Source organism: Myotis myotis, unplaced genomic scaffold (assembly GCF_014108235.1).
Source record: "Myotis myotis isolate mMyoMyo1 unplaced genomic scaffold, mMyoMyo1.p scaffold_m19_p_4, whole genome shotgun sequence".
NCBI classification, from domain to species: Eukaryota; Metazoa; Chordata; class Mammalia; order Chiroptera; family Vespertilionidae; genus Myotis; species Myotis myotis.
Window position 1 is genome coordinate 58,358,015 of NW_023416346.1, and position 13,814 is coordinate 58,371,828.

At 43.1% G+C, this 13,814-nt stretch overlaps 1 protein-coding gene across 2 annotated transcripts; it reads left to right on the forward strand.

The window, feature by feature from the left end:
- Positions 1 to 8,649: 8,649 nt before the first annotated feature.
- On the forward strand, positions 8,650 to 10,233 carry BEX4 (brain expressed X-linked 4). Of its 2 annotated transcripts, XM_036306050.1 has the most exons (3): positions 8,650 to 8,796; positions 9,206 to 9,283; positions 9,640 to 10,233. In XM_036306050.1, exon 3 carries the CDS (start codon positions 9,645 to 9,647, stop codon positions 10,005 to 10,007), a length of 363 nt encoding a protein of 120 aa, XP_036161943.1. In that variant the 5' UTR covers positions 8,650 to 8,796; positions 9,206 to 9,283; positions 9,640 to 9,644; the 3' UTR covers positions 10,008 to 10,233. The 2 variants fall into 2 exon arrangements, with proteins under 2 accessions (XP_036161943.1, XP_036161944.1); XM_036306051.1 differs by lacking the exon at positions 9,206 to 9,283.
- The last annotated feature ends 3,581 nt before the right edge of the window (positions 10,234 to 13,814 follow it).

The window sequence follows — 13,814 nt, forward strand, 5'->3', positions numbered from 1 at the left end:
CCAGCCCCCATCCAAGGATCAGCAGCCATGTGAGCAGTCCACCCCAGTTCAAGGAGTAGCAGCTGCGTGTATAGCCTGCCCCCATCCAAGGAACAGCAGCCTCGTGATCAGCACACCCTCTGTCTGAGGAACAGCAGCTGTGTGTGAAACCTCCCCCCACCAGCCAGAGGAACCACCACAGCTGTGAACAGCACCCACCAGAGGAGCTGCTGCCAACTGAGGAGCAGCTGCTACCACAACAGCCCAAGGATCCACTGCCACCCAAGGAGCAGCCCCTGAACGACTCAACATCTAGATATGTCAGTGAGGTCAAACATGGGTAGACAAAGAAACCCCCAAAGGAAAGAAAAGGACTCACCAGAAGAGCAGCTAAGTGAAACAGAGGCATGCAGCATGACAGAAAAAGAATTCAGATTAAGGGTCCTAGAATGCATAAACCGGACGGAGGAAAAAATCAACAACTTATGCAAGAATCTAAATATGTGCCCTCATTAAAAGGAACCAGGGTTCCTTAAAGAAGTGTTTAATTACAAATTTTGGAAAAGGAAAGTACAAGATGATTTGAGGATATTATGTGCTGGATAGCAAAGAAGTGCTCAAAGAAGAAAGGGAGCATATTCAAAGAACACAGAAAGTGGCTTGAGGAGAAAAATTCAAGCATTAAAACATATAACACTAGCCTTGTTCAGTGTGGCTCAGTTGGTTGGTGGGTTGTCCAGTACACCAAAACGTTGCAGGTTTGATTCCTCATCAGGGCACAGACCTGAATTGCAGGTTTAATCCCTTGTCAGGGCACTCTGGTACTGAAGGCAACCAATCAATGTTTCTGTCTCACACGTTTCTCTCTCTCTTTTTCCATCCCCTCTTTCTAAAAAAAAAAAAAAAAAAAAAAAAAAAAAAAAAAAAAATCAATGAACAAGTCCTTGGGGAGTATTAAAAAAGACATAACAATAAAATATAGACAATCAATTATACAGGGAAAAACGAATCCATGGCATAAATATATTATCAATAATTAAATTAAATATTTATTTAATTATTAATAGAGTTAAAGCTTTAATGAGGAATGGATATTTGCATAGTCTCAAATACTTATTAATTGTGGAGAGAGGTTTTTTTTACTGTGGGAAAGACTGGGAGACAACACCTTAATAAATGATCAAAGTAGAATAGCATAAGTAATAGGAAAATCCAAATTACACACTGCTAGGATGCAATGAGGCAAACACAGCATCACTTCTATAATATCCCTACATATAATCATGAGGAAACATCAACAAACCCCAAATCAAGGGCAATCTACAAAATAACTGGTCCACAATCCAAAAATGCCACGTCATAAAAGTCAAGGCAAAACTGAGGAACTTTTCTCAACTATACAAGACTAAAGAGACATGACAACTGTGTGCTATACAGGGTTCTGTCCTGGATCTTTTTGCTGTGAAGGGCATTATTGGAACAACTGGTGAAATTTGAACAGGATCTGAGGATTAGATTTTGATAAATCTTATTAATGATCATTTTCTGATTTTGATGGTTGTCTTGTGGTTATATAGGATAGAAACTTTCAACCGATGTGTCTTAAGAATTTTTAAAACATGCAATACCCGACTATTTAGTCAGGGGCACTGGCCTCTTTTCCCTGCAGTGGTTCTCAACCTTCTGCCCCTTTAAATACAGTTCCTCATGTTGTGACCCAACCATAAAATTATTTTCGTTGCTACTTCATAACTGTAACGTTGCTACTGTTATGAATCATAATGTAAATATCTGATATGCAGGATGGTCTTAGGCGACCTCTGTGAAAGGGTCGTTCAACCGCCAAAGGCGTCGTGACCCACAGGTTGAGAACCGCTGCTTAGAGTGTCCAATAAAAAAATGACAACAACCAATACAGCAATAGCCACCCGGTGTGAATGAATAAAAATTACACCTATTTTTTTTTGTCAGATCAGTAAAAAATATTTTTTTTTGGTGTGCCACAGAATTTTAGTAATTAGTTTATGTGTGCTATGAGATAAAAAAAGGTAGAAAATCACTGATATAGGAGACTGTTCTTTTCTTAAGACACACACACTAAAGTAGCTGGGAGCTACAGGACATCATGTTAGCAACTTAGTTGCATATGGTCCAGGAAAAGAGAGGAATTCTTTGTTTTACCCCAGCAACATTTCTGCAAGTTTGCAATTTTTTTTTTAACAACAAAAAACAAGGATCATGTATTGTTTTCATTAGAAACAAAATAAATATGGGCTCATATTATAGATAAGAGCTGAAAGGGCCAACTTTTGTTTTATAACAATGATGCCATTGGTGATCTTGTTGAGAGCAGATTCAGCAGTTTGGAAAGGAAATTAAGGGGTCAGTTAAGGTGCTTGGAAAGTGCAGACAGTGAATATAGTATCCCCTTTGAAATGTTTGTGAAAATGAGAAGAGGGAAGGGAGGATGTAGCTTAAGGGAATCAATTTTTAGGGGGGAGTGTATATTTGGTTGTCTAATTATTGGAAAGAGAAACATAAAAGCAGTTCATATTAATGATGAAAAAGGAAACCTCAATAAAGAAAATAGAGGATTCAAGGCCTAACAGTTCAGATGAAAAAGAGGAACACTTAACCTTTAGTTTGTCTGACTCTTCTGCATCGCCAAGACAATGCAAACACTCAATTCAATATTTTCAGGGGGCTGGGTGTAGAGGATATTCTTCCACAGAAAGGTCTTGCTATAAAGCTATAGCAAGAAGATGTACCAAACTACTACAAGTAATACATATCTCCAGAGCTATATCGAATTTATATATTTTGGTGTTTGAATTTATCTTACAACCAGGATTTACTACTTATGTAATTATAAGAAAAATTATATTTAAAAATGGGAGGTGGGGATATGCTCTTAAATTTATTCAGAAAATTGTTGTAGAGAGAGATTTACTTATCTGAAAATATGTCCACAACTACACATGCAGTAGAAGGGGAGGCAGATTAGAAACTATCCATAGCATCATTCCAATCAGGCAGAGTATGTCTGTCATGAGGCCCAGAGACCACAAGGATAATAGTAGTGGCAGCACAGGGTCTTGTGCCACATTTTCAGATGTAGAAAAATCCATCTGGCAGTTTTAAAGAGCCTTTGTTTCTTCCTCATCCCTTCCTAATCTGTTCTCAATTGTGAGATTCAAGTTGAAATTCCAGTTCTCATCACCAGAGTGTAAAGAACTCTACGTCCTAATTTTTTTTTCAAGCATGCCTTTTTAGGAGAGAAAATCAAAGCAATAGCCATTTTTATATGTTTAAATAAATGTTATTTTGTAGATCAGTTTTATGTTTAAGGCAAAACTGAGCAGAAAGTACAAAGTTCTCATATACCCCTTGTTCCCACACAGTCTTCCTCCACTATCAACAACCTGTCTCAAAATTCTACATTTGTTGTAATCAATGAGCCTACGCTCACACATTTGTTATCACCTCAAGTCCATATTTTACATTGCCAAAGCAAAAGAAGAAAACATCTTAAAACTAATTTTACAAAGCAGTTTCTCAAACAGGAAGTATGAAATGAGCCTCCGTTTCATGTACAATTAGGAAAAGGTTAGAAAGAGTAAAATGAGATCCCATTTGGAAAATCATTCTGAGGTCCTATATGAACACTGTGCTTCCCATTAATTACACCAGTAGTCAAAATAAAGATGTAACAAAACTCTGCATGATAAGTAATAGATGAATGGTATAGAAGCAGTTTCTCCTAGTAAAACACCATGTTAAAAAAATATGTATTGGTCTAAGAATGAGCCACAGGCCACCTTTATTAGAAGCAGCTGGTATCTTGGTAAACTGCAACTTTTGAAAACTTACCCCAGACCTGATGAGGCTCAGAAATCTGTATTTTAAACAATTTCCCTGATAGATTCTGATGTTTCCTATAGTTTGAGATCTGCTAAAAAGATAATATCCAAGATTTAACTATTTTATACACTGTCATCTCTGATTCCAATGTCAATTGGTTTTGCCACTCAACTTTAAGTATCTGTTTCTGTTTTGGTGTATCTGGTAGGTAACCCAGACATGTAGCACATAGCAATTTGGCTATTAGGCAACAAGACAGGAAAGGGCCCTCCTTTTATGGGCTTACATTCACTTTTGGATACACGGAAAATAAACAATAACCAATGTAATTTCAATGGGTGAAGAGTTCCATGGAGAAAATAAAACAAGGAAATGAGATAGAAAATAATATCTATGGAGAGAGCAGTCAAGGATATCTAGGGCTACCCAATTTACCTACTTCAAAGACCATCACTTACTTAGACTTACTTAGACTACACCATTCATGATGATCCCTGGAGTTGTGCCATGCTTTATCACTAGAGAAGGCCATGCCATGTACATGACTTTTCAACTAAGACCTTGACAACAAAAAAGAACTGTGTGGGTGTAAAGATCTTTTGCTATTAGACCAAGGAACAGTACATTCTGAGGTAGGAGGGAGCATGACTTGTTCCAGAAAAAGACAAAAACCAGTGTGACTGGAGCCTGATGGAAAAGGGGTGGTGGTGGTATGGGAGATAAGGTAGAAGGAAGGCTACTGCAGGGTAGGGGCAGTACTCAGGCCTGGCTGGCGGTCTTACCACATTTCCAATCAATATACTTTCTCAATATCTGAGACCACTGAAGCACAACATCTTCAACACTCTCACACCTCAATATTCTTAACTGTTCTTTTGGCTTTTTGTTTCTTTGGAAAAGTAGATATTATCACACAAGTCGTCGTCTATATGCTTCAACCACCAAACTTAACAACTTATCTGCATCAGCAACTATACTTTCTACTTTCTTTCTCTCCTGTGACAAACCTTCCTAAGGCAGCCCTTCTCTTTGCAATGGGTCACACACTCCAGGTCTGTGATTGTGTATTAACTTCCTTCTCCCTTGAGCCAGCAATATTCCTCTCTACTAAGTAATGAACATATGCATGAATAAACAAATACATGAACTCATGAAAGATTTGAGAATTAGGTAAGGGGGTATAAGAAAGAGGTGTCAGTGTGATTCTCAGTACTCTGCCCCCTTCATCGGTGTGATAGGTAGTGATGTTAACCAGGATGGGCAACACATAATGGCTCCTTTTTGGAAGGGACATGATGGGTCATCTTTATTTTTTAGTACCTGTGTACACCTCATAGAGATGTTAGGAATGCAGCAAGATATTTGGATCACAGACTGAGTTAGAAAGGGAAATGCAGGAATCATATGTGAGTGAATGCAATTGAAGATATAGGTATAGATGAGATAGCTGCCTAAGGAGACAGCATGATGTGACAGGGAAAGGTAGCCAAAAATGGGCGCCAAGGAACTCCCAACATTTGAACTTCAAGAGTCTTCAGTGAGCCCTAACCAGTTTGGCTCAGTGGAGACAGCGTTGGCCTGCGGACTCAAGGGTCCCAGGTTCAATTCCGGTCAAGTGCATGTACCTTGGTTGCAGGCACATCCCCAGTAGGGAGTGTGCAGGAGGCAGCTGATCGATGTTCCTCTCTCATCGATGTTTCTAAAGAGTCTTCAGTGAGTACATGGCAGAGAATTAACAGCCAGGCTGTCTCCTGTTTCAGCTGTGCTCTTTCTTCTACAGGATGTTACATCTGGGATAAATCTCTTCAGGGTAGGCCCAGCCTTTGTGCCTAATAGCCCAAAACAGAATTCTGTGAACTAGCTGTTTATGGGTTCTACCCAATCTAGACAAGTAACCCTTCACTAGACTTATCCCTCCTTTTGTAATGACCTGCTTCCCTGTGCATAAAACCCATGAGGATATAAGTCCCTTAAGTACCTGGGCACTATCATGCTCTTCACTATGTCCTCCGTAGCCCAGGGCAGATGTGTTTAGCCTAAATGTCCATTAATTTAGCTCTAGTTGAATACATAGGTATGACAGAGAACATAGATGTGTCAGAGCACCATGCAGTCATTGCAGGGGCAGGCTGGGAGAGGTCAATGGGAGGGAGGAGGGAACATATGTAATACTTTGAACAATAAATATTTAAAATAAATAGATAAATACATAAATAAATGAAAGAAAGATGTAATTCTATACACAGTGGTGTGGAATTACATCTTAAGTATATTATTATGTAAAGCACATGAAAAGGGCAGAACAGTACGCTTCTAATTCTGTTCCTGTGGAAAATGATCTAATTAGGCAGAGCAGAATTATTCCAGCTCTGGCTGCCAACCATATGAGTGAGCCACTCTGGATATTCTATCCATTGAGTCTCCAGATTGTTATATCCCCCAATAAAACTACATGAAAGAGAAAAATGGCTCAGCTAAGCCCAGTTAAGCCACAGAATCATGAAAGATATTAATATTTGGTATTATTTAAGTTTGCCTCCAAAATTTTGTTGTGGTTTCTTACATGACAGTAGGTAACTGAAACACCTTAGTTTAATGTGGACACCTTAGACACTCTTGTCAACAGCCCCAGCTGAGCTCCCTCCTAACAGCCAGCATCTATTGCCAAAAGATCTAGCCCATTTAAGTCTTCAGATGCTCAACGCTCCAGCTGAGATTTAACTGCAACTTCATAAGGGATGCCATGGAAAAACACCCAGCTGAGCCCAATAAACCCACAGAACTGTAAGAGTTGATGATGAAGACATAATAAAAAAAAATTGTTGTTTTACTAGTAAGCTACTAATTTTGGGCATTGCTTGATATGCAGCAATAAACAACCAGGATTCTATAAAAAGTGAAACAAGTTAGTGTGTAGACTTAAAAGGTTTTTATATACATATAATGAAACACATGTATTTTATATTTATAAATATGTTTAGTGGAATCAAATGATGTATACTATTCTGATTTTCACTTAAAATAAGTCTTGGTAATAGTAATAGGTTTTGTTTTTTGGTTGTTGTTTTTTGTTAATCCTCACCCAAGGATATTTTTTTCATTGATTTCTTACAGAGAGTGGAAGAGAGGAAGGAGCAGGGGAGAGAGAGAGAAACACATTGATCGGTTGCCTTCTGAATGCTTCCCAACCGAGCTGGTGTTTGAACCTGCAACCCAGGTACATGCCCTTGACTGGGAATCAAACCCTGGACCCTCTGACGCTCTAACCACTGAGAAACAACGTCCAGGGCAGTCTTGGTAATAGCTTATGCCATTAAAAATGGTCTGAAATGTATGAAGACTGTTCCATTTAAGTTTTAAGTAATCACATGACCCTATATAATAAAAGGCTAATATGCAAATTGTCCCTTCGACTGGGAGTTTGACCAGGAGTTTGACCAGGAGTTCTACCAGGGGGAGGGGCTGTCCCACAAGGGCCCACGGCCCCTCCCTCTGGCCAGCCCCACCCCTGATCAGCCTCACCCACCCTGATCAGGGGCGGGGCCAGCCAGCCAACCTCCCACATCCCCTCTCCCTGGCCAGCACAGCCCAGTCCTGATGGGGCAGGCCAGCTGGACCCCACCCATGCACACATTTGTGCACTGGGCCTCTAGTATAAATATAACTGAGTTTGCCTCCCTTTTTATTTATCCCATCCTCTCCCCAGAGGTAACCATATTCCTAAGATGGTGTGTCTTTCCACATATGTTTATATACTTTTACTAAGTATGTATAAAACACATAAAATATATAATACTAATATATTATATAATATATAGTATAATATAAAAATATATATAAATTATTTTTGGACATGTAAACATCTTATGTTGATATGCACTATGTTGTTAGGCCTATGATGGTTGCATTTGAACATGTACAGAGACTTCTTGTTATTTCTTAAACAATACAGCATAAACTATTTACATAGCATTTACATTGCATAACGTATTGTAAGTAGTCTAGGGATGATTTAAACTATGTGGGAAGGTGTGCATAGGTTATATGCAAAGACTATGTCATTTTATATAAGGGACTTGAGCACCCTGGAGTTTTGGTATCCCCTGGGGTCCTGGAACCAATGTCCCATGGATATCCAGGGAGGACTGTACTATTCTATTTTTTAATATGTTTGAAATTTCCCATAAAAAAGTTAATACTGGTAAAGTTAATGTGAACTATATAAAGAGAATACATTTTTAAACAAAAAAAAAGGAATGAACAAAGGTATTAAGAATAATTAGAAAAAAATCCATGTCCTTGACTCATTTCCTGTCTCCCAGCGCATTTTTGTTAAAGAAAACAGCGGGCATTGGTAGAAAGGAGGATCAGAGGTGGGTAGTGCATATTGCTCGTCATAGATATTCCTGCATAAATGTTGTTTTTTTAAAATATTAAACCAAAATGTGATTCATTTTTACTACTGAGGTTTTTTGCATCCCCTTAAAGTTTGCAACTGAGTCCTGGCAGGGCGGGGGGGGGGGGGGGGAGGGGGGGGTTAAGGTGTGTATACTGGGAGAAAAGGAGGAAAGAGGCAAGTCCCCAGAGAAGCAGTGGGAATGGCCACCAGGCCCCTGAGTAGATTAGCAGCAGGGACCCAGGAATCCACAAAGGGATGGCGGCTGGAGAACGGGCGGAGCTGACTCTGTTACAAGGGACCCCAGGGGGCGCGCAGGAGCCAGGGCTCCCTCCCTCCCCACCCCCCACCCCCACCCCCGGCGGAGCAGGCTGGGGCGGGACGGGGGCGGCGCCGCGCTCTGTGACGGAGGCCCCACGTGACCCGCCTCCTTGGACTCGCGCGTCTAGCTCCAGCACCAGACTCCACGGAGGCTCGTACCCTTCTGGTTGCAGCGCCCGGTGGCCCTGAGGGCGCGCGGGCCCGGGAAGCCCCAAGAGGCGGAGGCGGAGGCGGAGCAGGTAAGGGACCCGGAGCGGCGCCCGGGGTGGCGGCGGGGCGGCGGTGGCGAGCGGACCTGGCCGGGGGAGCCTCCGAGGGGTCGGGCTGCTCCGGGCGAAGCGCCTCGGAGACGCAACCCCCACGCCCCGACGCGGCGCGCGTGTGTCTGCGGAAATCGCCGAGCTTCCTGGGGGCGCGCTGGGCGGCCCACGGCGACGACCCTCGGGAAACACCTGCCTCTGGGCCCCCGCCCCACCCCCGTCTTTCTGGGTGTCGAACGCGGTGGGCAGCGCGGGGTGGGGGCGGCTGGAACGAGAGGCCGGGGCGGGCCGGGGGCGTGCGTGGCGGGGCGGACGGGGCGGGTGGGCGCACCCGCTGGGCCAGCGCTCGGCTGCGGCGCCACCCGCTCCCCCTCGCCGGCCCCTGCAGGTCTTCGGGTCCCAGAGTCGCGGCCGCGCGCTCCAGGCGAGAATCGGGAGGAGGAGCCGCCTGCAAGGATAGGCCCAGGTGGGTGCAGGGTACAGTGGTCGGGGGGCGGGAATGAGTGGAAAGCCCTGAGACCCCAAAGCCTTACCCCACCCCCATCCTGTGCTCAGTTTTGGTGCCTGCAGAGGCCTGGGCTTGGATCGCAGGGAAAATGGTGGGTTTGGGGAGAGGGATGGGAGGGGAGTCAGAGGGAGGGGGAGAGCTGGGACTGGAGGCCCCCTAGAGGGCGTAGGGAGCCTCTCAGGCGGGAAAAATGCAATTTTAAAAAGCCTTTGAAATTCAGGCCTCTGAATCCGGAAAGGTGCATAGTAGGGCCTCTGTCCTCGGTGCTGATCAGTCCGCCAATGAAGTAGTCCCTTCTATTTCTTGTCTCCTAGGAGCAATGGCGTCCAAAAAGGAACTAGCAGTAAAAAATCTCATCATGGAAAAGGCCCACCAGGAAAACGAAGGAGCGGACCAGGCCCTTTTGCAGAATGAGGAGGAATCACGCAATTTGGGAGGAGGCGAAGCCCAGAAGCCTGGAGGAAATGTCAGGCTGGGGTGGGTTAAGCGACTTGTCCCAAATTTTCGACGGGCCATATCTAACAAGCGTGTTGATCACAATGAAGTGGGAGATAATGTAGAAAAGATCGCAATGCACCGGGTGGAAATCAGGAGAAAGACCAGGGAGCAGCAAATGAGACATGTTATACGCTTCCAAACTCCTGAACCTGATAATCATTATGACTTTTGCCTTATACCTTAAATCCTAAGGTTTTCACTGAGGTTAATAATGTGGCCTCTACTCCAAAAGCTAGTAGTTTTGTGATTTACTTTTCTGTAAACCTTTTGATGTTTCCTCTTACTAGTTTTTAATTGAATAATGTTTATGTCTCAGCATAAAACTCTTTGTCCAGCAAGGCAATTTCACCAAGTTTTTGGAAAAATATTCTTTTCATGTTGTAAAATTAATAAAGCAGCTTAAAAACCAATCTTCCTATTCTACCCAGTCTTTTTTATTCTTTGTTAACATTACTTTTACTCTCCTAACTACCTGGACTCAGAATCTCAGTCAAATTTGACTACTTTTTCTTGTCCCCTACCAATCAGTAAGGAGGGATCCTACTCATAATTTAACATCTGATACCATTTTAAATTGTACTTCCTACTGTTTTTCAAAAAGTGTGAGTCTATCATCTGCATAAAAACACTGATGGGGGAGCTTTTTGAGAATGTAAGACCTCTGGCTTGTATCTTCCAGACTCACAGACTGGAGCTCAAGAATCTCCACTTTTTAACAAGCTCCTTAGGTAATTGTAATATATAACAAAGCCTGAGGGCACTATTGTGTATATGTATGTAGCTATGTACAGATGTATATGTATATTGGCGTATGTATTATGTGTCTACATAGCCATATATTGTCATACTAGAGGCCCGGTGCACAAAAATTTGTGCATGGGGGGGGGGGCATGTCCCACAGCCCGGCCTGCACCCATTTGCAGTCCAGGACCCCTTGGGGGATGTCCACCTGTCGATTTAGTCCCACTCCCCAAGGGATCAGGCCTAAGCTTGCAGTCAGACATCCTTCTGGCAGCCAGGGAGCCCTCAGGGGATGTCCAACTAAAGGCTTAGGCCCCCAAGGGATCAGGTCTAAACAGTTAGTTGGACATTGTTAGTGCTGCCATGGAGGTGGGAGAGGCTCCTGCCACCACCTCTGCACTGGCCAGCCATGAGCCAGCTTCTGGCTGAGTGGCACTCCCCATGTGGAAGTGCACTGACCACCAGGGGGCAGCTCCTGCATTGAGCATCTGCCCCCTGGTATCAGTGTGCATCATAGCAACCGGTCATTCTGCTGTTCAGTCAATGTGCATATTAGCCTTTTATTATTATTATATAGGATGTCCCTATTTCCCCCCTTTTGTCCCCTCTACCCAGCTCTTGCCCCCCACTTCTCTCTGGCCATCACCATACTATTGTCTGTGTCCGTGGGTTGTGCATATATTTTCTTTGGCTAATCCCTTCTTTAAATTCACTTCTTTAAATTTTTATTTTCAGATAAGTGCTTATAACTGCACTATTATATATTTTCTATTATGTCATTTAGAATTAAGATATTTCTTAATTGAACCCTTGTAAATTTTAGCACAATTTAATAAATTATGCTAGAAACAATTAGGAGATTTTTCATGTAATGCAGATACATTTCAATTAATATTTTATTAATTTTTAATATTTTAATATTTTAATTTGAAATAATCTCATACATGTAAAAAAACTATAAAATACTACAGCATATTATATCTACCCTTCACCCAATTTCTTAGGCGTTAATAATCCTATCTAATAATAGCCAAACATGGTAATTGACCGTACCTTCACTATGCCTCCCATTGGCTAATCAGTGTGATATGTAAATTAACCGCCATCTTTGTTGGCAGTTAATTTGAATACGTAGGCTCCAAGTGGCAGAGGGAAGACTGTAAAGGCGAGCTGGAGCAGCGAAGACGGAAGATGGAAGGCGGCTTCGGCTGGAGCGAAGGCCTGAGTCCTGGGTGCCGGAGGAAAACCTGTGCCGGCAGCCAGGAGAAGGGAAGGCCTATTGCACGAATCTCTTCGTGCAACAGGCCTCTAGTTTAAACATAATCATTATACAACTAACAAAATTTGGGATATATTTTTCTTATAATCTCTTTAATGTTACTTAATCCATTTACTTTGTTTTTGTTAATCTTCCACCAAGGATATTTTTCCATTGAATTTTAGAGAGAGTGAAGGGAAAGGGAGAGACACATTGATTGGTTGCCTCCTGCACATGCTCTGATAGGGACTGGGGATCAAGCCAGCAACTGAGGTACATGCCCTTGACTGGAATCTAACCTGGGACCCTTCAGTCCACGGGCTAATGCTCTATCCACTGAGCAAAACAGGCTGCAGCTTAATTCATTTACTTTTAATCTATATGTGTCTTTATATTTAAAGTGGGTTTTGTTTTTGATTCACCCTCATAATCTGTCTTTTAATTGGTGCATTTATGCCACTGACTTTCAGAGTGCTTACTGATATAGTTACTGCCATATCAGGCGGCTTCTGGGGCTTCTGGGGCCGCCCTACGACCCAGGATTGGATTCATCATGGGCGGCAGGCAGGCGGCTTCTGGGGCTCCTGGGGCCGCCCTACGACCCAGGATTGGATTCATCATGGGCGGCAGGCAGGCAGCTTCTGGGGCTTCTGGGGCCGGCCTGCAGCCCAGGATCAGATCCGATCACAGGCGGCAGGCAGCTTCTGGGGCTTCTGGGGCCCGCCTGCGACCCGGGATCGGATCCATCACGGGCGGCAGGCAGGCAGCTTCTGGGGTCGCCCACGGGGGCCTGGATGGTGGCTCACGCTGTCCCACCCTGCCTGCAGTATGCAAATTAGCCGCCATCTTTGTTGGTGGTTAATTTGCATATTGCGCTGATTAGCTAATGGGAGGCATAGCAAAGGTACAGTCAATTACCATGTTTGGCTATTATTAGATAGGATTAAATGTAAACAAGTAGATAGGATGAATAGTTATTTGAATTCAATGGGCAAAATGCATTAACAGGAAATTATAAGACCTTAAAATAGACTGGTTAATAAAGTGGCAAATGAGGGTACTGGAGTTTAGAGATGCTATGTACCAAGGCTACCACCTACTATAGATCTTGGGAGAGATGATCTGGCCTGGGTCATTTTTTATACTTTGTACTCATCTGAAGATGCAGAATATTTGACTTATAACTAAGCTGAGGAAAATCAAAGAGGATTCAGCAAGACTGGGGCTGTTTTTTTAAATATTTTTTTTCTACATTCCCAATGAGACACTAGTATTTTTAGAATACAGCAGAAAGAAATCCTAAAGACCCTCCAAAGTGTTCTTCAACGTGAGGATTGCCACCCATTATGGCTCTTGAAATCCATTTTGTAGGTGATAAGCAATTAAAAAAAAAAAGGCCCTGGCCAATGTGGCTCAGTTGGTTGGAGCATCAGCCTGTGCACTAGAGGGTTGCAGATTTGATTCCTGCCCTGGTTGGGGGCAAATGAGGGGAGACAATCGATGTGTCTCCCTCTCATTGATGTTTTTCTCTTCCCCTCCCACCCTCCTTCCACTCTCTCTAAGAATCAATGGAGAAAAATATCCTTGGTTGAGGATTAACCAAAAAAACAAACAAAACAATAAGCAATTTTTAAAAAACCACAATAGGTCTTGGCCAGTGTGGCTCGGTTGGAGTGTCATCCAGTACATGGAAGGGTCGCAGATTCGATTACCAGTCAAGGCACATACCTAGGTTGTGGGTTCAATCCCTGGTCAGAGCATAGGCAGGAGGCAGCTGATATATGTTTTCTTCTCACATTGATGTTTCTCTTCCTCTTCCTCTCCGTTTCTCTCTAAAAGTCAATAAAAAAGCATGAAAAGCCTGGCTAGTTTGGCTCAGTGGATAGAGTGTTGGCCTGCAGACCAAAGGGTTCGATTCTGGTCAAGGGCACATGCCTGGGTCGCAGGCTTGATCTCCACTGGGGGGCATGTGGGAGGCGGCCAATCCATGAT